Raw genomic sequence first — 24,418 nt, 5'->3', positions numbered from 1 at the left:
ATGATGAGCCAATTCAATGTACTATGCAAAAACACTGTGAAATATGTCTAAATCCAGTAATTAACTACGTACCAGCAATATTATTTTCAGGTCCAATTAAGCATATATACTATAATTAATGGAAAAAAAAAGAGGAGTTATGTTGGCGAAAACATGCATGTATAGTATAGATATTTTCAGGTGTTTGACAAAAACAAAAAATAAATTTCCTTTCAGGTTCAATGGAACCTTTGCTTCTATGAAGACATAAAAAGAAAAAGAAAGGAGAAAACAGAGTTGTAGTCCCTTGTAAGAGTTAAATAAAATACCAAACGAATTCAAAAGATCTTTACTTGCAGTAACATTCCTATTCTACTGGACAATTCATCCACTGCATAAATCATGCAACTAATTGCTAATTATCTTCCCGATTCACATAATTAATCATCAAGAATTAACACCGATAAGTAATTAGGAAAGAGAGAAAAAAGGGTTTGCAGAAATATGATGTTAAGTATTTTAATTAGACACATATAATCACTATCAACACTTATTTGCACAATGCATGCAGTACTGATAAAAGCAGTGCAATAAGAAAGCAAATTGACTACATTAAGCATCTGGCTGTAATTTTTTTTAACACCTAAAAGCACCAACTCAATCTTTCTGTAAAATCGGCATCGTTTTTGCTTAATTATATATACATATATCCTCACTCCCATTAGAAAAAAAAAAAAGAAAAAGAAAATTTGGGCAGCAGAGACTAGACTTCTGAAGTAAGAAGGTAGAATATATTTGTGAGGCAATCATTAAGTTTATAAGCCATGGCTTCACGTGCATCTAGGGTTTATGTCAAACGTCTTCAGCAACTAAACCCTAATTCTATCGACACAGCAAAGCCACAGTGTTTCAATTTCTCATAAATCCTCATTTCCGTGCATACTGATTCAATGTATTTATAATTGAAATCAATCACTGAAACGGATCGAGTTTCCCTTCACTTATCACTAGTTTCAGTTTTCTGGATGGATTGTTAAGGCCAAATTTGTAATAAATCAGTGAAGGTAGGACATGTGGTTCAACTTAAAACAAGATATAAAATCTGCCAAAAAAATCAGATTTCTTTTATTTGAAGATATGAACAACTAATAACTGGACCTTTCCCAACACCAAAAGGTTAATTATATGATTTCACACGAAAAATTCTATGCACAATACCGATAAATCAATTAAGAATCTACAACATAAATAATAAATATAATTAAAATGTATATATATATATTTATATATAAATGAGAGAAATTAGCGATACCGGGATTGAAATAGAGTAAAATTAAATTCAAAAGAACTTTCTTGTAGTGTTTGCCTTTGATGATGAATCTTGACGCTCAGGCCCTAGCCTAAGCTCAAGGTCTAACTCCGAAGCCGATGGCTGCAAACCCTGATCCCCATGAACTTGTCGTAAACCTGGATTTTCGTGAACTCTGGCCTGTGATGTTGCTTGAGAAAATAGTGGGAGTTGTTGTTGGACTTGGGAAAGATGGTTTGGATCAATATTATGCCTCATGGTGGCATCACCTTCTTCGTTGAGAAACCAAGGCCATGTCGATGTGTTTCTTTCAGCATCACGACTAGGCTTAAGCTTATTGTGTTCTGAAGAATTGATGGTAGGAACTATTGGAGAAGAATACGAGGAGGGCATCTTTGGGATGTCCAAAAGTCTTTGTTGTTGTTGTTGGTGTTGTTTAGTTTCAATAGTATTCGATGAGGAGACTTGCTTGAGCTTGGCTTTGTCTTTTCGGTGAATGTTCATGTGCCCTCCTAAAGCTTGCGCATTAGAAAACCCTCTTTTACAAAAAGTGCACTCATATGACTTTGCTGCTTGGCTTGCACCTTGCTTATCATCCGAGACCTGCTCTGAGTTTTCTTGAATTGCCTGATCAGACTCCATTTCTGAGAGAGAGAGAGAGAGAGAGAGAGAGAGAGAGAGAGAGAGAGAGAGAGAGAGAGAGAGAGAGAGAGAGAGAGGGAGAGGGAGAGAGAGAGAGATGGGTCAACTGGCTGCTAGTGAAGAATTATATTTATTTAGGGAGAGAAGGAAGGCCTGCATTCTAGATATTAGTGACCTGTTAATTACCCAGCATGCTCTCTAAATAATTTAATTATGTTTTGATAGCTAGCATGCTATATATGCAATTTAAATTGTACCAAAGGACAAAATAATTACAAAACTTAGTCATGTTAAACTAGACTGCTTACTCTCTAATTATATATTAATTATATATATAAATATATATATATATATGTCTTAATATTTTATATTTATTACTTGTTTTGGTTTTTGGTGCATTATGGTGGGATGATATATGTTTGGATACGTGTAAAAGAAACAAACTAAAGAACAAAATTATTTTGTATCTTTTCTTTTATATTTATTTCCAACTTGTTTTTCTTTTTGGTGTTTCATGGTGGAATTAATCACATTTGTACACTATATATACAGAATCACATATTTTAAATAATTTTTTTTAAAAAAAGGTACTACTACAGAATCTAGTGTTTTTTTTTCACATTTTTTTCTTCTTTCCATTTTTGGGGTGAAGTGATAACAACTGTTAGACAACCGACGACACATATTGATAAATAATTCACAGAAGATAATTTGTTTCAGCTTGATGTGATGACTTCAGTCTGTTTCTTTGTTACATAAAGGCAGGAAGTTGAAGTGATTTACTATTAGTTCCATTGTTTTTTGGGGGTGATTAATAGTTGATGGTTCGAATTATATATGCTCTTGCTCTTGCGTTTTGAGATTATTAAGAGGACAAGGGGTTCTGGAGCTAACTCACGGACCAAATAATCCCCTGTGTGTATATTAGCCACAATCGTGACATGAGATTTTTCATGAATATTTTACTAATATGTTTTGGTCTAGTGATATTCGTCTCGTTAACGATTTTAGAAACTTAGAATGGTTTATCAAATCCTCCTCTCCTTAACATGCAGGTTTGCCAGAGTCATACAGAATATCCATGGCCATATTATATGTACATGATGTACAAACTAAAAATATATATATATATATATATATTTATGGAAGTGTGTAGTTAGATAAATTAAGCTCACCAAATGGCAGAAGCTTTCATGTTGATATATTTGGTACCAACCTAGAGCTGCATGCACAATATATATATAAATTTATTTATTTATGTTTCAAATATGCATTTAAATTTTCAGCTGTGATTTTGATGACAAACTTGTCTAAAATTTCATCATAATGTTTGATTTATTCCAACATTTCCAGTCCAACGTTTGTTTGTTTAATAGTGCTGGGGTTCTTTGGCCGACCTTAATTAGTGTTATTTTATTGCCAATTGACAGCCAAAACCTTGGTAAGCCTTTGATTTATGAGCAAGTCCGCCAAAATCCCACAAGCCGGTAACTTATTTTATAAATTTATAATGTTATTACTAGCAGCAGCCACAGAAATATGAGAAAATAGAATCTGGCAATTATATGTGAAATATGAAATCTTCCTGTAAGATCCAACTGGCACCTTCTCAGCCCTAGATCTTTGCCACGTGGAAGCATACAATATAATGTTTAGGGAGTACGAGAGTCATTCCATAGTGAGTGCCTTATATATGGCCCTTAGGTGAGGGCCTATTTTTTAAGAGATAGGTTCTTAAGAGATAGACTCTCACCTAAGAGCTTATAACAATAGAGAAGATTGAAGAAGAAAGCAGAGAAAACTTAGAAAAATTTGTATTGATTTTGCTTAATGAATCCATTATGTTGTGAATTTTAGACAACCTGCAAAATAGAGATTATAAAGATTACTCTAAACACAAATTATACTTGCAAGTGCACAAGGTCAATCGTAATTTAGTATGGCAAATACGAAGTCATTCCCACGAGGATTGAGTTCAACTTCCAACTAGTCTAACCTAATTTACTTCACAAAATACTTTAACTACTCGAATTATATAAACAAGAAATTAAACACGTAGCATACTCACGTAAACACAAAAGGGGTTTTTGAAAGAATGATTTAATTAACAATGAAATTAAAAGACAAAAGATGTAGAAAGTCACAAAACACAAGGATGAGAAATTCAAATTGATAAAAGCACTAGGACAATGAATTCACCACTAATAATCCGATCTAGCCTCTTATTCACCTACCTATTAACTAATCATTTGATGTGGCCGCTTAGTTTTCCTTTTTCAAGAATTACCTATGGTATTTAGGCTAACTTGTGTATTCCTACATGCAATTCGCCTATGGTATTTAGATCAAATATCAACAAATAGAAACTCATTAACATCAGTGAAAACCTCTAACAAGCATGTAAACCCTAGAAGTATGATATTTACCCTAGACAAATTACAAATCCTAATCACAAGAAGCGAGCCTCAAATTAAGTATGATATTTACTCTAATTTGCATCCAATTAACTCAATTAAAAGTCTAGATGGTGATCAAGCATCAACATAATCAACCAAGTTATTAAGCACAATGATTAAGAATTCAACATCAAATGGCAATCAATAGATAAGTTGTGGGTAGGCCCGGGCACGGTTTGGGTCGGGTCAAATTTTGGCCGACTCTAAGGGTTGAACTGATGAGGAGCTTGGTTCTCAGGTTTGGTCAGGTCCAAGTTAAAACCTGAAATTAGGCCACACTGAAAATAGGCCTGGGTTCTCGGGTCGGTTATGTATTGTTATCGGTTTGGGCTTGAGCCCAATTTTACCATTTTCAAAAGCCCAAATCAAATTTATTTTCAACCAAAAAAAAGCCCAAATCAGATTTACTTTCAGCCAAAAACCTTTTTTTTGTTGTCAAATTGCCAAAACCTAATAAGTTCTTATTAACAAGCCCAAATCAGTTTTTACTTCTCTTTCAAATCCTGAAATTATGCAAATTGAACCTATAAAAATCCATCATTCCAATCTAAGTTTCTAAATAACTAAATGAATCCCACATTCACACAATCAACCAACCAACCAAGGAAAGGAAATATAATGTCTTACAAACCATTAAAAAAAAAAACACACACACACACACACACAAATAAAGCAAGCAATCCAAATTAAACTTATAAAATGGAAGATTACAACCCATCACAAAAATACACATAAAGATAACATCCTTACAAAAAATCTGCTGCATCCATTATTCCAAAATCCTTAACAAAGCAACCTACATAATAATTAAAAGAATTAACACAAAGTTTCACCATCAATAAATCATAATTAAAATAAGATGGAAGAAAAATACCTTCCAAACAAAGTTTTACTATCCATAAACATATTAAAACATATATCCTATAAATAAATAAATAAACACATTTAAACTGTCAAAACAGATTTTCCTATGCATACAACTCCCTAAACATATATCCTATCCAAAAATCAGATTTAAACACAGTAAAAACATATTTTTCCTATCCAAAGATGCAAGAAACAAAGTCAAAACAGATTTAAACAGATTTAAATCACATACAAATTACAAATTACAGATATAAATCAACTAAATAGATTACAAATTACAGAATACAAATATATAAACTCAAAACATAGCAAAAATAGGGTTAGCAGCAAATATTTACCTCCATTTAAGCAAAAATTTTCAAACTTGCAAAGCTCAACAGCAGCAGCGATGCTAAACAACTGTGAATGAAAACAGGTCAGGTTACAAACAAGCTTCATTCCTTTCATAAATTCAAACCAAATACCCTAAAATACCCACTGCTCTATAAAAAAAAATCCTAAAATTAAAACCAAAATTTGAACTATAGGTCTTAATCTTTAATATGTAACCATAATTCGTTCAAACAAAATCGAAGCATCATGCATGAACAATGTCAGACTGCAAATATATCATCACTCTTCCATCTGTTCTTTAATAAAAACAGAAACTAACCAATCAAAACAAACCTAGCATGCAGCATAACCTATTTAACAAAAAGAAACATAAACATAATTAATACAGCAACATAACAACAGAATAGCAGCAGCAGAAACATAACCTAGTAGTTTCGCAGAACCTAATTTCATAAAACAAAAATTAATTGATAGTAGCCCTAATTAGAATAATTTAACAAAAGAACCTAAATGCTAGTAGCCCTAATTTGTACAATGAAACTAACAGTTCATAATTTCTTTGTCAATTTCAAATAATCATCACAACACATCATAACCTAATTGATGGCAGACCTAATTCAATAACCCTAAAACCTTGACAGAAAAAATATATCATCACATAAACCTCAACCACCAAATCGACAAGCCTAATTTAAAAGAAAAAAACAATAAATTTAATTTAGAATAAACCCCTAAACTCAAAGGAAGATGATGCTTTCACCTTTGACTGACATGAGAGAGAAACCCACAGAAGAAATCGCAGGAGAGGAATAGATGTTGTCGGCGATCAGAAGCTAAGACTGAGAAACATAGAAAGAGTCGCGTTTGAGGGTTACGGGAAAAAATAAAAAATTTGTGAGGAATCTGCAGCAAGCAGTCTCACATGAATACTTTTTTGGCCAATCATACGACGCCATGTGTAACATATATATATATATATATATAAATATTGACCGGTTCTGTTCAGGTTCATCGGTTCTGAAAAAATTAGAACCGAAGGCCGAACCGTGGACCTTTGGTTCGATTCAGGTCCGTGGTTGACTTTTTGGTTTGGTCAAAAAACACTCTTTTTCGGTTTGGTTTGGTTTGATTTGGTTTGGTCTGTTTGATTGGTTTATCGGTCTTTATGCCCACCTTTAGTTGTAGGTGCGATTTTCGTCCCACAAGATTATTCGCCTAAGATTCCTTCGTCTTTTTCGCTTCTCTTTCTCCCTACAAAACAAATCGGAATGAGAGGACCACATCCGGGGGGTGTTGGCCAAAGGCCCTCTGATATCTAAGTTAGGTCGAGTGTTTGTAGGAAAATAATAGCTAACAATAGGATGAAGATCTCTCTAGGGTGAGAACCGGGTGGTCGGAGCCGTGTGTGGTGGCCGAAGCCTTGTGTGAGAGAGAGAAAGAGTATGACGACTAGGGTTTATGAGAGACAATTTCTGCAGAGTTTCAGATAGGAATTTAGACGTACCTCAACCCTTATGTGTAGCCATCTATTTATAGGGGCCTCAGAGACTAGGGTTTCAGAAGAATAATTATGTAAATGGAAATGAATTATTCTTCCTGATTTGGTCATATTGGCTTAATTAGGGAATTGATTTAAATTAAATCCCTAATTAAGAAAGGAATCAAATCAATCCCAATTAAATTAGGTAACTCCCAATTAAATTGAGTAACTCCCAATTAGGTCAAATAATCCCCAAATTAAAGGAAGTATTTGACCTAAGGTTTGGCTAGAATTTGGTTCCCACAAAGGTAAAATAAGAAAACTAGATTATCATACTGGGTCTACAACATGCCCTAGCAAAAGAAAATTAGTTACACATAATCATAGAATTCGATATAAACAAAAACATAAGGAAGAAACAATAAAACTTAGCCAATTGCAGTACTCTTCCAGCGTCTCCAATTTCTCCTAGTCTTTGTATGACCCCAAAAGAGTTATTCCTCATGCTTAAATAAAACACCACATGTCTATTCCTACCCTAGCTGGACTTTTACAGCAGCCTAAAAATAAAGAAAAACCTAATTAAGACATAAATCCAAAATGGGTAAGTAATTGACTCATTTTCCTACTTGGACTGGGATAATACGTCAGTTACTTTGCACGCAAGTTTGGGGTTGTTACTCCTCCAAGAAAATTCGGAAAAAATCTGTAAATTGTAGGTATTTGTCTTATCTTTCCAACCATATATTGCATGCCTTGAGGAAAAATCATGAAAATCTTCAAATAATCATTCTTCCACAGCAGCACAGTTTGACAGGATTGCAGCTTATGCTGACTTAACTTCAAAGACTGCTCTCATTGGCTGCTCTGAAAATTCTAAAAAAATTCAACAATCATCTTCAAGATCTTAACTTTTATCTCCAATTGGTCTTGTACTAAAAATCCACCAAAAAGTCGTATTTTCGTTGAAAACAAATTACTTGCTCTAGAAAGCTGAAAATTGAGAAAATAAAGTAATAAGTCTTTTAAAATCAAATTCTCCTACAAAAACTAAGTATAAAGAGTACATAAATGTAAAAGTTTATGGACTTATCATATTACAATGTAAAGCTCCGCTTATATACCTAATAACAATCTTAGAGATTAAGTAAACTCATCTTAACAAACTAACAAATTCTATAACAATACTAACAAGAACTCCATGTGCTAATCTAACAACCTTGAGCTAACCTGGACAATGTAGTCATCATTCCTCCTCAAACCCACTAACAAATTATAACAATACTAACACGAACACGTGACCTCCATGTGCTATTCTAACAACCTCGAGCTGACCTGGACAATACAATCATCATTCCTCCTCAAACCCAGCTGGGCTTCTAAGTTGTAAATTTTTACAATGTCTTAGAAACATAGGACCATGCAATCCCTTTGTAAAAATGTCTGCCACTCATTCTTCAGCAAGAATATACTGCATACTTAAAGTCCTTTTTCTATACTCTTTCTCTCACAAAATGAAAGTCCATATCTAAATGTTTGATCCTAGAATGGTATACATGATTGGAACTTAAGGCAAGGGCTTCCATATGCCTAAAAGGAAGCTTATCAATTATTATCATCTTCATACAAGCATGTCTACTTTTCTCTTTGCTATATGTATGTGAAAGTAAGCCTCCCTTATCAAATGAAAGAACATTTTGTTTGTTGTCCTTTTTCAATGGAATACCCCAGTGCATTGAACTTTCAAATGTTGCAACAATGTAGATGTGCCATTTCTTACCAGATCACATGCATAAGATTGATGGCAATAATTGCAAGAAGCTCTAGGTCCTATATCACTCCCCGGTTCAACCGTGTTCTTAGTAAAATGCTTCCAAACCTCCGATGCTTTCCTAACGGGTACTCTCGTCTTAGGAATTGGGAGAAGTGTAGATGTTCCCCCTTGAACTAATCGCTCAGTGGTAGCAAGGGTAGGTATAGGACTAGGACTTTCATTTGGGTTGGTAAGAGATGTGTTAATGGTAGGAGTTTGAGAACTTCCTTCCATACTTTATTTTTTTAAGCCTATAGACATATTTGAATAATGAAAGGATTCATAAACACAAGATTAATACATACACAGATTTTCACTTTTTCCTACAGATATTGAAAACAAAGAAAATAACAAAGAGAATAGTAGAGAAAGCAAGAGGAAAATAATATCAATCTTTGGAGCATGTTTACAATACCCCAAATTTTACGTATCAATCAATATCAACTAAAAAGGTGAAGTAATCATTCAATATCAATATCAACTTTGGTACACATTAATTAAAATAATATGTATTTAGCCCATGTTGCTTTATGAAAGGAAAACTAAGGTTCCCGCGAAAAAAACATGTTGGTTTAAGACTTAATGTTTCTTGCTAAACACATGTATCACGAGTCGACCTACTTTCTTTCTTTCTTCTTCTTCCTCTCTTTTCTATTTTTTAATTAATTAAATAGTAGGTTGGCTCTCTTTTCCTACAGTATTTTAGCAAAAGAAGAGAACTTAAAAGAGGTTGTGGTTTCCTAATACACGCCCACAAATATGCAGAGAAGATTGTAAATAAATAAAGGGAGCTGATTTCCCACTCCCTTTTGTTTTTTTAAATGCTTTTTAATTAATATTGTTCTTTTTTGTTCTCTCTCTCTTTCCTATTCTACCCCTATCCTACATTAATTTCTTTTTACTTCACTTTTATATTATTTCTTTTTCGTTATACTGAATTTTCCAACTTGCATTCCATTTTCTTTTTCTTTATACTTTTATATTATTATTATTTTTTTATGCCGTTAAATGAACATGATAATATTTTTATTTTATTTTTAGAAGACCTATAGTGCTTAATGAAGTTAATAAAAAGTTGAATTAAGCATTAGAAAAAAGAAAAGAAGGGCAAGTCGGGGAGGGGAGGAGCTGCACATCGATTGTAGAAGTGGGAGCAACCCAACAACTATGTCAATCTCTATCCTCAACCATTTTCCCAAAGGCCCCAACTCTCCAAGCCACACTTACCTCCCCAACTCCAGTGCACCCACCTCTAATATATATAATAAAAACTCATGCAGCCTTAGCACTCTGCAATGGTCCTTCCCACTTCTCCACCCGCTGAGCAGTTCATCCCCTTCCTGACTAGACTACACCCTTTTTTTCTTTCTCTTTTCAAGTATTTTTATATATATTTTTAATGATATATTTTAGTTTAATTGAACTTTTAATGTATTTTAAAATTAATACAACTTTTTATTAACTTCAAAAAACTTTATAGGTTTTCAAAATAAAACGAAAAAAGATTATCATGTTTATTTATCGGCAACTTTAATGGAACATGCCAAATTAATTATGGTCTTAAACACATGGATCAAATTGACCAAATTAAAAATACATGGACTAAATTGGCCAAGGTGATAAAACACAAGGACCATTTTGACATTAAAACCAAATAAATAATATAAAAATGAAATATAAAAAAATTAATATATGACAATGATAGAATAGAAAAGAGAAAGAATAAAAAAAAATAATTAAAAATATTAAAAAACAAAAAAAAGTATAAGTCCAAAAAAAAAAAAAAAAACGTGAGAAAATCATCTCCCCAAATAAATTACCTCTTTTGAATAAAATGCAGTTGATGTTGGTCGGTGAGATCGGTGAGAGAGTCTGCTTCGATGAGAAACACGTTGCTGCACCATCAGCTGCTACGGACACCACTTGTCGGCCACCTAATACGATAAAAGCCCATTAATAGATGTGTGTGTGTGTGTGTGTGTGTGTGTGTGATTGAGAGAGTGAGAGACAGAGACGGAGACAGAGAGCGATCAGAGAGAGAAATCAAATATGAGTAGCAGAGAGAAAAGATGGTCTCTTGAGGGATTAACTGCTCTTGTTACCGGTGGAACCAAAGGGATTGGGTTAGCTTTCTCTTCTTCCTTATTAATTGCTTATTATGATTAGACCCTGAATTAACCTTTTTAATTGTCATATCCATGCAAAATTTTCTTTATTTCTCCAAATTCTCCCCTGTTTTTCTTATTTTTATTTTTATTTATAAATAAAAATAAATTATGGGTACCAATTAGTTTTAATACTTTATGTTAAACTGTTAATGTAATTAGGTATGCTATAGTGGAAGAATTGGCAGGGCTAGGTGCAACTATTCATACTTGTGCTCGGAATGAAGTTGACCTCAACGACTGCTTGAGTCAATGGGGGAAGAAGGGTTTCAAGGTCACTGGTTCAGTCTGTGATGTGGTGTCAAAAACCCAAAGAGAGGAGCTTATAAACAAAGTCTCATCATTGTTTGATGGAAAACTTAACATCCTTGTAAGTATAAGACCATAAATTCTAAGTAGCAAGGATCACTTTTTGCTTTCTTGTTCTTTTATTAAGGATTTTTGGTCATAGTGAAAATAGAATCGGTATCAGCTTTTGTAGCAGACAAGATGGCATAGATGCTCTAGTTCGAATGAACATTGTGTTTCACTAGATCAAGATCCCCCATGGCACTGCAGTGTGTGTGAGAAACTCCATCTCCATGTAGTTTAGATTATCACTTATATGAAAAAGAAAAGTCTCATTTTCTTTTTAGAGTCACTTCACTGTATATTTGCTGAGCTTTGAATTAATTAAGGCATGCAAATTTTATGTGTGGTACAGATAAACAATGTGGGAACTAACATACCAAAACCGACAACGGAGTACACAGCTGAAGATTACACATTTCTTATGAGTACCAATCTTGAATCTGCTTATCACTTGTGCCAACTTGCACATCCTTTGCTCAAAGCTTCAGGAGCCGGTAACATTGTTTTTCTGTCTTCTGTTGCTGGTGTGGTTTCACTGGAGATTGGAACTATATATTCTGCCACCAAAAAGGTGCCTTGATTTCCCCACACACATATATATAATATAAGGTTTAGGACTTGGAAAAAAACCCCTAAAAAATTTGTGTTCTGCAATTGAAGAATTGACCTTAAATGTTGACGTACGCTTTTCTGTTTTGTGTTTCAGGAGCAATGAATCAATTAGCCAAAAACTTGGCATGTGAGTGGGCAAAAGATAACATAAGGACTAATAGTGTTGCACCTTGGTTCATCAAAACTCTCCTCGGTGATCATGTAAGATGATAATATCTAGATCATGTGCTTGTTTTGTGTATGGGTAGGATTAATGGGTTTTTTCCCCCATGTCATGATCACTTCACACATGCGAATTAAGTATGCTCTAATTGGGATCAAATGTATAAAAGAAAAGAAAAGGCATTGCACGATTAGGCCTAAAAGTACCAGCTATTATCTTAACATTTTTTTATCTTAACTTGATGTGAGAATGTTTCATTTATTTATATCTGAGCTCATTGCAGATTGTATTTATTTGACCAAGTAGAAAATTCAAATGCATTCATAATTGGTATATGTAGTCTTATTTGCTGAAGAGCTTGAGAGATTATGAAAATTATTTTTATACCTAATAAACTTGGAAGTTAGCAGCTACTAAATATGTGTCTTATCCGTTTCTGTTTTCTATACATGTAGTTTCTCGGCCACGAAAAAACTCTGAAGATCATCAACTCTCGAACACCGTTAGGACGCCCTGGAGAGCCAGAAGAGGTGTCAGCCTTGGTGGCATTTCTATGCCTACCGGCAGCCTCTTACATAACTGGCCAAACTATTTGCGTTGACGGAGGGGTGACTGTGAATGGCCTCCTCTTCCAAGGAGCATGACTTGGAAATGGTTCTCTTTATGTATACATATCTGCTAGTAGGCAGACACTTGAGGTCAGATTAAAACCAAACTGATCCATCTAATAAAGTGAGTGTGCTGTAATTTTATGTAAAAATGAGGAGGCATCAATGTTTTAATAAATGTGATGATAAGATGATGAATGATCACTTGGTCCAGTGGGAGGAACGCAATTTTTATTTTTTGTACGTTTTTGTACTGCACCATCATCTACATTATATGAAATATGAAATCTTCCATGGTGGCTGGTGTGGGCCACCGTGTAACCAACAGTGGGAAGGTGTCTAGCCCAGCTCAACTTTGGTGAACCGTAATGGGATCTCTGTTTTGCTTGTCTAACCCCACCAGTTTCTTTTTGCCCCATTCACCAATCAATGATGGCATGTTTACATAACCGGAATGGAAATTGGTAGTCATTCTCATTCCAAATGACTCCTTTGTTTATTTATATTGGTGGAATGAACAATAATGTGAGACCCACAACAAATCTAATTCCTGATTCCTGCTATTGAAGAGATTTGATTCTTGAGAGAGGAGGTTGGATTGGAGAAGGGTGAAAGGAATCAATTTTTTCATGCCAAAAATACCCCTCACAAATATAACGCAGCACATCACCACTCGCTTCTTCTACCAAACGGTCCCAACCACCTCCCCACCCTCAGACCCTCTCATCTTCTTCCAGCAAAAGAAAGAAATAGAGAGCTAGAGAATGAGAAAAAAAGAGGAAGAAAAATCGGAGAGAGGAAGAAAAGAGAGAGAATTGGAGACAGGAACAAGAAGAGAGATAAAAAAACAAAAAAAGAGAAAAAGACTTCTCCTAAAAAAAGAAGAGAGAGGCGTGTGTGAACTGCCATCTCCATTTTTCTTTATTATAAATATATGGAATATGAATAACCACTGATAAATTCATAAATATACTAATTCATTCACTCTTTTTATTTAGTTTTTGTAGGAATTTGCTTTAAAGAAGACTTACTTTACTCTCTTCATTTTCAACTTTCCGGAACACTTAATCTCAGTTTCAAATGGAATTACAACTTTTTCGTGGAATTCATGTGTAAGGCCAATTGAAGAGTGAAGTTAAGAGCTTGAAGATGTCTCTGTAATTTTTCTAGAATTTTTAGAGCAGCCAATCAAAGTAGTATTTCATGACAAGTGTCACGGGTCGCATTTAGACAAGTGCTACCGTAACTCCGTTGGGACATCTATGCGCTTATGAAGTAGTCTAAGTGTGGACGGGCGATAATTTAAGAGCTAGAATGGTTGGTGTTGGCCAAGTTGCACTTGTGAAGGGTATTTTGGGCATTTCCGAAGGTTATGGGAGGAACCTGAGGGAACCAAGAATACCGAAATGTCCGTGATGTCGAGACGCAGGAAACGCAACTGACGGTTCGCCATTCGGAGTTCGTATGAAAGAGTTATGCCCAATTATGACTCCTCGTGCATAGGTGATGTTCCCTCCTAGCAGAAGGCTAAATGCATAAAATGCTATATAGAGGGTGACATGGTGTCATGCTCTCCACCACCCCTGGTGCTTACACCCTTGTGGCACTAAGCGAGCATCCTTATGACATTGGAGATAGTCATAAGGGCGGGCATAAGATTGTTGAAGGACAATCTGTGCCTTCGAGAGAAAGGAATTCTCGAGGACAGTACGAACACGCAGGGCCGTTCGTATTGCGCATCGTTGGAAAGAGTGAGGTCAACATATGGCATTCGCTATGCCATCGGCTAGCGAGACATATGACAATACTCGATGGACTTGGCTTGGGTTCGGCCTTGTCCAATATTGAAGGAAGATATTCGGATGCCGATACACATGGGTTACGACCCCATGCAATATATAGATGGTTATGTGGGACATTCGGAATACATATGTCGCCAAGGCTTGGGCGACATGCAAGTATAACAGCTTGCGTGTATAGCTTGAGGATGTGGGCTATCGTGGACGCTAAAGGAATGACCAACAGAAGTGTGGGTAAACCGATGGTGTGTTGGATCGCTATGTCTTGACATGGACATGAGCGAGACTTGAGGAAAGCATGCGACGTGGTCGATGCAGTTGACGTGTCTTATGCAACGCTTGATGTATGGGCGTCAAGGGTTCGTTGCCGGATGCGGGGTGATTGTATTGTCACACGGTAGTGTGACTCGTTGTCTAGTGAAAGACACACTTGAAGGTAACCCTCTCGCGGAGTTGTGAGAGTCATGTGAATCATGAAGTGGGAGAAGGCTGACCAGGATTCGAAGGGATCCTGGGCCGCACGGGTGTACTTTGAGTGGCGAAATGTGTGTTTCGCTTCCGCCGCGCCGCGCCGCTCGCTCATCCCGTGACACAAGGCAACTTAAGGTGAAATTCGGAAGCATCTGTATTACTGTGCCAACACTGATATTTGAAGGTCTTTTCGATTTTTTCTTAAGATGGGCTAGTTTTGAAAAATAAGACAAAGAGCTTCAAGGTCCATATTTGTCCATAATTTTATGAATGGAGGTACTAGTCCAATTCATGCCTATAAGCAGACTACAGTGCATTCACTGTCAAACCGAGCCAGCAACTGTGCAGTCAAGGAATATTAATTTTTTGATAGCTTTCATTGAGAATTGGCGACAAGCCCTTAGTCCATTGGAAAGATCTTTTTTTGGGCTTCAATTTAGTATGGTCAACGTCTTCATTTGGAGTTGCAAAGCCCAAGTTGTGATGCTCACAAGGTTGCTTGGTCACAGTGCCGGAAAACTCCATAAAAGCTGCTGAAGTTGCACCTTTGCTCATGCATAGAAGCTGTTCGATGAAATGCGCAAGTGAATTGCGCTACGGTGCGCTGCTTTTGAATGAAATGATGGAGGATGGGGTGGATCCCAACGCATTTACTTACTCATTCGCTTTGAAAGCATGCGCCTAGATGGAAACCGTTTTGCACTGGAAATTGATTCACTCCTTTGCAAATAAAAGTCCTGCCATGTCTAATGTTTTTGACAGCATGCCAGAACGAAATTTGGTTTCTTGGAAGGCTATGATAGTGGGTTATGCAAAGAATGGTCTCTGCTAGGAGGCTATGAAGCTCATGTATCAGATGTGAACAGAGGGTTTTGAGGTGGATGATTACATCCTTGCTACTGTTCTTACTGCATGTGGAGACCTCCTTATTATTATTATTATTATTATTTTAAAAGATAAAAAAAGGGAAACTGCTGGGGCATTCATGGGCTTCTAAAGGGCTTTTGTAATTCTTACCTAATTATGTTTTAATTAGAATTTCTCTTTATTCAATTGAGTTTTGGGAATTCCTTATTTAAGTGGGATATTTAACATCACCCATGCATTTTTTTTTTCCTTGAGTTTTTTTTTTTTTTTTGAGCTTTTAGCTTTTAAGAATTGCACCTCCGTTGAAAAATTCCTAGGTCCGCCACTGCTTGGTCATGCATGAGTTATGCATGCTAATCTTGTTAGTGGATGATTTGATTCATCCACAAACTTAGGTAAGAGGGAAGTGGGATGCCAAACTAAAAGCCAATCCATTTGCCCTTGAAGTGCTGCACCAAGAAGAATAAAGAATGAAAAATGGCATTGTGGGTTAGGTATTTGAGTTTTTTTTTTTTAAAAGAAAAAATATTAGTGGCTTGTTGTTGGTGAGTATGTTCACCTATAGGGGGGGGAGGGGGAGAGAGAGAGAGGAGCTCTCAAACATCTCTCTAGACCTCATCTCCATCAAATTCTCTTAGTTCTACTTTTAGTTCTCAATTGTTTGTAATAACTAGATTTTCCTTCATGTATTTTCTTAGCTTTGTAACATTTTACTTTTATTTATTTAAATAAAACTCTTTAGTTAGGGCATGATGTAGTCCTAGTGTGATAATCTAGTTTTCTAGTTTTTCTATCCAGTGATTACCTTTTGATATTGGATCCTTAATCATCGTGTTTAATGACTTAATTGATTTTCTTGATGCCTGATCACCATTTAGATTGTCAGTTAAGTTTATCGAATGCAAATTAGAGTAAATACCATACTTAATTTGAGGCTTACTTCTTGTGATTAATATTTGTAATTCTTCTAGGATAAATATGTTGTGGTGTTTTAAACAACTTGCAAAACAAAGATTATTTCAAACACAGATTATACTCGCACTTGGCTCCTTCACCTAACCCATATTAAAGGAAATAATCTTATTTGAATATAGCCACACTTATCACTTGGCTCCTTCACCTGACCCACAATTCCATTTGATAGAATTTTGTTCTCTTTTGGCTTTGGTGGTGTGGCACTTTCTTATTCTTTGGATTGTTTATGTCTTCTTTGCGTCCACTTCTTCTTCTCTTCAAGTGATAGGGTTGCAAGTGCTATTTCATGATAACAATGCAGCTATCCTAACTTTTCCATTAACAACAATAATGCATGCATAGGTCATGAATGATCAAGCAACCTTGCTTTCCAACTCCAAATGAAGATTTTGACCACACTAAATTGAAGCCTAGAAAATGATCTTTCTAATGGACTAAGGCTTTGTTGATAATTCTCAATCAATTCTATTGAAAATATTAATATTCTATAACTACACAATTGTTGGCCCGGTTTGACTGCAGTGCAGTGCAGTCATTATCAAATCGGGCCAACAGCTGTGCAGTCAAGGTTGTTGGGCAATAGTCATGAAAAGTATAAAACTCCCACGTGCATAGACCCTTTCCACAAACCTACACATTATTGCGGGTCGGGCTTGGATTTCATTGCCTCGCCAGGACTAGGACATTCGGGTTCAAACGGGCCATGTCTAGACTGGAAACTATTAGCCTAAGCCCTACCTAACAATAAAATGGGCCGGACTTATCAAACTTTAGCCTTGGATTTGTTCTGGCTTTGGCCCATGTCTGCACAAACCCATTTCGGTCGACGAGCTGCATAAATTAGTTCATGAGGAATTGAAAGATTTAAAAGGTATGCAGATTCGTTGTCTCTTTCCAAAACCTCTATGCTATCAAATATTTGTACTTGCACCAAAAAATGTAAAAAATTCATGTACAAGGACATTCCATATATGCAGAGCTTGTTTTTGGCCAAATCATTTAATCATAATTATACATGTCACTCCACTAGAAATACCAGCATTTCAGACCAACAAAAGAAGCAAGTTGCTGCACCATCAGCTGCCACGTAGTACACCGCTTGTCCTGGCCACTCAATACTGATAATAAAACTATAAAAAACCCATTAATAGAGATGAGAGAGAGAGAGAGAGAGAGAGAGAGAGATCAGATATGAGTAGCAGAGAGAGAAGATGGTCTCTGGAGGGATTGACTGCTCTTGTTACTGGTGGAACCAGAGGGATTGGGTTAGTTTACTTAGCTTTCTCTTCTTCCTGAATAATTTCTTATTATGCTTTCCATTTGGAAAAAGACCATTAATTAATCTTTTCAATTTTCATATGCTGCAACATTTTCTTTACTTCTCCAAATTCTCCCCTGTTTTTCTTCTTCCTTTTTTTTATTTATAATATATATAAATACAAATAAATTATGGGTACCACTTAGTTTTAATACTTTATGTTAAATTGTTAATGTAATTAGGTATGCTATAGTGGAAGAATTGGCAGGGTTTGGTGCAACTATTCACACTTGTGCTCGGAATGAAGTTGACCTCAATGACTGCTTGAGTCAATGGGAGAAGAAGGGTTTCAAGGTCACTGGTTCAGTGTGTGATGTGGTATCAAAATCCCAAAGAGAGGAGCTTATAAAGAAGCTTTCATCCCTGTTTGATGGGAAACTTAACATCCTTGTAAGTACAGGACAATGTGATGAAATTCTAAGTACAAAACATCACTTTTTTGCTTATTGTTTTATTAAGGATTTTTTGTCACAGAGAAAATTGAACTGGTATTAGCTTTTGTAGCAGACAAGATGTCACAGAATAGATTTTCTAGTTCGAGTAGAATTAACTTGGAAAATTTGAGGATAGTTAAAATCGAAAAACGGTTATCTTCTCGTCCATTAAATTTGATTTCAAGACCCCTTTCAACAAAGTGAAGACTGTGTAGCTAGATCAAAATGTTATTAGCTAAAAGTTTAATTAGGGCTCGTTTGGTAAGTGTTTTCGTTTTCACGGTTTTAGTTAAAAATATGCATGGGAGAAAGAAATGAGGTAGAATGCAAGGACCAATGAGAGGAGCTAATAAACAAGGCCTCCCTGTGTTCAAGTCCTTCAAAGCCCCATTTTCTTTTAATTTAGGGTCACTTCACTGCATATTTGCTGCATATTTGTAGATAAACAATGTGGGAACAAACATAACAAAACCAACGACGGAGTTCACAGCTGAAGATTACACATTTCTTATGAGTACCAATCTTGAATCTGCTTATCATTTGTGCCAACTTGCACATCCTCTGCTCAAAGCTTCAGGAGCCGGCAGCATTGTTTTTCTGTCTTCTGTTGCTGGTGTGATTTCATTGGAAGTTGGATCTATATATTCTGCCGCTAAAGGTGCCTTAATTTCCTTACACAGATATATAATATATAGGGTTTAGGACTTAGAAAGAAAAAAAGAAACAAAAGAAACTTTGTGTTCTGCGATTGAAGCGTTTATGTTTTGTGTTTCAGGAGCAATAAATCAATTAGCCAAAAACTTGGCATGCGAGTGGGCAAAAGATAACATAAGAACTAACAGTGTTGCGCCTTGGTTCATCACAACTCCCCTCGGTGACCATGTAAGATGATCATGTCCAGATCATGTGCTTGTTTTTATGTATTTCTAACTAGTTAGCATTGTGATGGGTTTTTTTAATTTTTTATATCATGATCAGTTTCATGTTAATAAAGTGGGGATCACCAAATTAAGCATGCTCTAAGTGGGATCAAAAGTAAAGAGAAGGAAAGAAAAGGCACTGCAACATTGCCAATTCATGCTTAGGCCCCGAAGGCACGACTAGGAACAAAAGTACCAATTATTATTCCAATTAATTTGACAGTATTTATTTACCTATATGTGAGCTCATTGTATGTGTCACACATGAGTTGGTGCTCAAAAGTTGGGATAATAATTGGTACCTCGAGTCTTTTTGTTGGAGAGCTTGACCAATTATGAAAACTACGTTTATACTTTACAAGCTTGGAATTTAGCAGCTACTAATAGATGTGTCATATCCGTTCTGTTTTCTAAACTTGCAGTTTCTCGGCAACGAAAAATCTTTGAAGATCATCAAGTCTCGAACCCCATTAAGACGTCCAGGAGAGCCAGAAGAGGTGTCTTCCTTGGTAGCATTTCTGTGCCTACCGGCCGCCTCTTACATAACTGGCCAAACTATTTCCGTCGATGGAGGGGTGACTGTCAATGGCCTACTCTTCCAAGGAGCATGACTTACTAGTAGGAATAGGATCTGAGGTCATATAAAAACCAACTGATTCATCTAATAAAGTGTGTGCATGCTGTAATTTTATGTAAAAATAAGGTGGCATTAATGTATTAATAAACGACTAAATGGTAAGATTAATGATCATTTGGTCTAATAGTATGGTATCTAAATTTTAATTTTCGTACGTTTTTGTACAATTATTGTACCATCATCAACATTGGCCAGGCCAGCATAACACGTTCATATGGGCATTGACTGCCTCTTGTTACTGGTGGAACCAAAGGGATTGGGTTAGTTTAGTTAGCTTCTTCTTCCTCATATGCATGCAAAATTTTCTTTATTTCTCCAAATTCTCCCCTGTTTTTCTTCTTTCCTGTTTTTTTTTTGGGGGGGTCTGTTAGATATAGGCCCTTGTAATTCTTATATCCTAAACATATACCCATTCATATTTAAATTTCTGTCTAAAACCTAATTTTAAAATATTTTGCCATGTAATATAGATATGTCATAGTTTTATTAACTAAATTACAATAGATGCCATTGTAATTTATTTTCAAGCATGTCATTAACTCCCTAATTTTTAATTAATAATCCCTTATTTCTAGCATATTAAGATCCCGTTTTGTTTTTTTTGGTTGGGCATCCCCCTCATATCAGGTTTTTAATCCCTAAATTATTTTATAACAGATTTACCCCTACCCTCAAAAAAAAAAAAAAAAAAAAAGTTAATAAAGTTGACTAAATTTTGTTTCCTCAATTTTAGGGTTATATTTATGTTCCCATGATACAACTACAACAAAAACGTAATTTACAAAAAAATATATATACACTATTTTTTAAAAGGTACATCATTTATTTTGAAAATAGGTATATTATTTTTACCAATCACAATAGGTACCTAATATACAATGTACCTACATGTAAATAATGTACCTAATATACAATGTTCCATTCATAATAGGTACTTTAGTTTGTAGTAGATATGTTATTTACAAAAAAGTCCTAGGTACATTAAAAAATTGGTATATTATTTTCCATAATATATATATTCTATTTATTTATAAGATAATAAGTAATTTTTCGTTCATAAAAAATAAATAATTAGGTACATTATATTGTCAAATCCATTAGTATGTTTAATCATAAAAGGTAAGTACGAAATTTTCTTAAATAGCTGACATTGTTTTAATTAAAGAAAACAAGTATTTTTGGAATCTAAAAAGTAAAATAAACCAGATTTTGAGCTTGATTAGGTAACATGCTGAGTTGGATCATAGGCATGAGTTTTTAACTATAAAAATTGGGTTTTATTTATAGATAAAGAAGGTGGGTAAGGTCTTGGGTTTGAGTCCTAGCATCCGTATAGTGTGTGTGTGAGAAAAAATTAATTTGAAGGGGTTAAACCAGGTTTACTATTTGAAGGCGTGGGTTGGATGTAAGAGAAAATTAATTTGAAGGGGTTAAACCAGATTTACTATCTTTTTTTTTTATAAATAAAAATAAGTTATCAGGTACCAATTAGTTTTTAATACTTTATGTTAAATTGTTATGCAATTAGGCACGCTATAGTGGAAGAATTGGCAGGGCTAGGTGCAACTATTCATACTTGTGCTCGGAATGAAGTTGATCTCAATGATTGCTTGAGCCAATGAGAGAAGGGTTTTCAAGTCACTAGTTCAGTGTGTGATGTGGTGTCAAGAACCCAAAGACAGAAGCTTGTAAACAAAGTCTCATCATTGTTTGATGGAAAACTTAACATCCTTGTAAGTATAAGACCATAAATTCTAAGTACTAACAATAAACGAATTATCTTTGCATCAACAATGAAAAGGAATTTTGTGAAAACAAATTGAAATCTTAGGGAGTGTTCGTATAATTTCTGAAACCTTAAGAGGTTTAGTGAAAATGTCGAAAACCTAAAGAGGTGTTATTGTAAATAACGCCTAAGTTCTACTTAAAATAAAAACATATTTTAAATGAGGATGTAACGTTTCCTTAAATTATTCCCATGTTTTCCTCTGTTTTAGAACTCTAGGTACATATTTAATTTCACCACTTTATGCTAAATTGTTAAGAATATAGTGGAAGAACGGGTTGGGAGGGCTAGGCGGAACTATACATATTTCTTGAAGTTAATGACTGTTTTAGCCAATGGGAGATCTAGAGAAGTTGTTTCAAATCACTGGTTTAATTTGTGTGTTGTTCTAATGGGCCAATAGGAGTCTATTACTTATCCAAATCATGCACTAATATTGTCCACACCTTAACCATCTAAGAGGGAGAAGGCTCAATGGACCTCTAAGTGTGAGATTTTATCATAAAAGACATCAATGCAATTAGGAATGGACAACTATATATTTGAATGGTATATTATTGTTTTATTCTCCGATGTGGGACTTACACATCATGGCTTATATTGAGCCACTTACTTTTTTATTTTTTATTTATATGGAAAAGAGATTACAAAACAAAGCCCCGAGGGCAAGAATGCCCAAAGATGTCGAAATAAAAGGGGGAGCAAACTGATAGCGGAAGAACAAGCTCCCAACAAACTTGCGCTGATAACCCATGGTCCAGCTTAGCAACCGCATCAGCCTTGAAGTTTGCCTCCCTGAACACATGCTAGAAACGGATAGAGGCGACATAAGAAGTAAGGGACCAAATATCCTGAATAATATGTTGGATGCTCCAAGGGGGGCTTGCTTTTTTTACGATACTGTCAATAACGAGTTTAGAATCACCTTCAACCATGATTTGGTCCCAACCCCTCTCAATAGCAGCAACAAGACCATCCCGAAGAGCAACGCTTTCAACCGCATTTATGGAATTCTCGCCAATGTTATTGGAGCCGGCTAGAAGGACGTGACCATCGCAGTTTCGGATGACAAAGCCTGTGGAAGCTTGAGAGTTCATGAGAGACCCATCAAAGTTAATTTTAATCCAACAAGTGGGAGGGGGATGCCATTTAATCACCATGGGAATATCTTTTTCCTTCTGGACCGATGAATTAAGCTGCCAATAATCCAAACCCACATTTGCAACAGCATGGATATAACAAGCCGGGTGCAGCTTAGAACCTTGGAACAACATGTTATTTCTTGCCTCCCAGATTTGCCAGCAAATTAGGAGGGCTTTGGAAAGGAGGTCCAGATCAGACTTAGGAGTAGAGCAACCCAGCGATGAAAGCCATCTATACAGATCACCAGTCTGTGAAGTAAAAGGCCAGATATCAGATGAGCATCCCCAAACCTCCTTAGCAAAGTTGCAGCCCATAAAAATGTGTTGAATTGTCTCAGGCTAGTTCTGGCAGATAAGGCAAGCAGGACTAATATGAGGCATGAATCTGTGCAGTCTGGCTTTCACTTGTAGTCTTTTTCGAATGAGCATCCAGACAAAAATCTTCACTTTCGAAGGAATATTGAGCTTCCACATTTTCTTAAGCAGACCAGCTTGAGGGTAGAATGGTCGCTCCTGGATCTGATATCTGGGTGTGTTGTAATTTTAGTTGGCATCAATGTTGTAATAAATGATAAGATGATGAATGATCATTTGGCATCAATTTTATGTAATTTATTTTTCGTCCGTTTTTGAACAATTAATGTACCATCATCTACATTGGCCAGGCCAGCTCAAACATTAGGTGAACATAACACGTTCATCTAATAAAACTCAAAACGGGGCCAAAGATCTTTCTCTAACTTTATTTATAAAAAATAAAAATAAAAAAATAAAAACAAACAAACAAATCTAGTAAAATTCTTCATCATATTTCTCAGAAACAGAAAAGATATCTAATAATTAATTTCAATATATATATATATATACAGTTCCCTTCTATCGAGGGATTCTTCAAATAATTTTATTTGAAGGATGCCCTTTAGGGTACCCTACAATTTTTTTTCCCAATGATTCAAACCATCTATGTTTTAAGTCTTCATTCATAGATTATCCTTACAAAAAATTAGACAAATCGGAAACTGTTTCAACATCCAATTGTGTCATACAAAATCAATGAACACGGTGCTTCAAGAAAGTATTAAAATTTCAATAACTCAATTGAATGGTCAAATGATATCGGATTCAAGTGATTTTTGTAGAGATAATCTTTAAATGAGTATCTACAAAATAGACGGTTTAGATTAGTGAAATACAATCCAGAGTGGGCCCTACAAGGGATGTCCCTCAAGTTATTTGGGAGATCCCTCAATGCAAGCTCTTTGTATATTATATATATATATATATATATATA

The 24,418-nt window shown here is 35.3% G+C and overlaps 4 protein-coding genes across 4 annotated transcripts; 2 read left to right on the top strand and 2 right to left on the bottom strand.

Annotated features, from left to right (window-relative positions):
* On the bottom strand, positions 1,319-1,930 carry LOC18773976 (transcriptional regulator SUPERMAN). Its single transcript, XM_007206568.1, has one exon. The coding sequence runs from the start codon at positions 1,928-1,930 to the stop codon at positions 1,319-1,321; it is 612 nt and encodes a 203-aa protein (XP_007206630.1).
* On the top strand, positions 10,695-12,208 carry LOC18772857 (tropinone reductase homolog At1g07440). Its single transcript, XM_020566978.1, has 4 exons — positions 10,695-11,002; positions 11,207-11,414; positions 11,748-11,966; positions 12,102-12,208. The coding sequence occupies exons 1-4, from the start codon at positions 10,929-10,931 to the stop codon at positions 12,108-12,110; spliced, it is 510 nt and encodes a 169-aa protein (XP_020422567.1). The 5' UTR covers positions 10,695-10,928; the 3' UTR covers positions 12,111-12,208.
* Positions 17,849-20,366, top strand: LOC18775402 (tropinone reductase homolog At1g07440). The gene is made up of 5 exons (XM_007205855.2): positions 17,849-18,155; positions 18,391-18,598; positions 19,084-19,300; positions 19,418-19,524; positions 19,985-20,366. The coding sequence occupies exons 1-5, from the start codon at positions 18,082-18,084 to the stop codon at positions 20,171-20,173; spliced, it is 795 nt and encodes a 264-aa protein (XP_007205917.2). The 5' UTR covers positions 17,849-18,081; the 3' UTR covers positions 20,174-20,366.
* Positions 22,630-23,442, bottom strand: LOC18773687. The gene is made up of 2 exons (XM_007208530.2): positions 22,882-23,442; positions 22,630-22,791 (listed from the first exon to the last, which is right to left on the bottom strand). The coding sequence occupies exons 1-2, from the start codon at positions 23,440-23,442 to the stop codon at positions 22,630-22,632; spliced, it is 723 nt and encodes a 240-aa protein (XP_007208592.2).

Source organism: Prunus persica, chromosome G6 (assembly GCF_000346465.2).
Source record: "Prunus persica cultivar Lovell chromosome G6, Prunus_persica_NCBIv2, whole genome shotgun sequence".
NCBI lineage: Eukaryota > Viridiplantae > Streptophyta > Magnoliopsida > Rosales > Rosaceae > Prunus > Prunus persica.
Note: the sequence above shows the minus strand (reverse complement) of the source record. Positions and strands in the feature narration are given on the sequence as shown.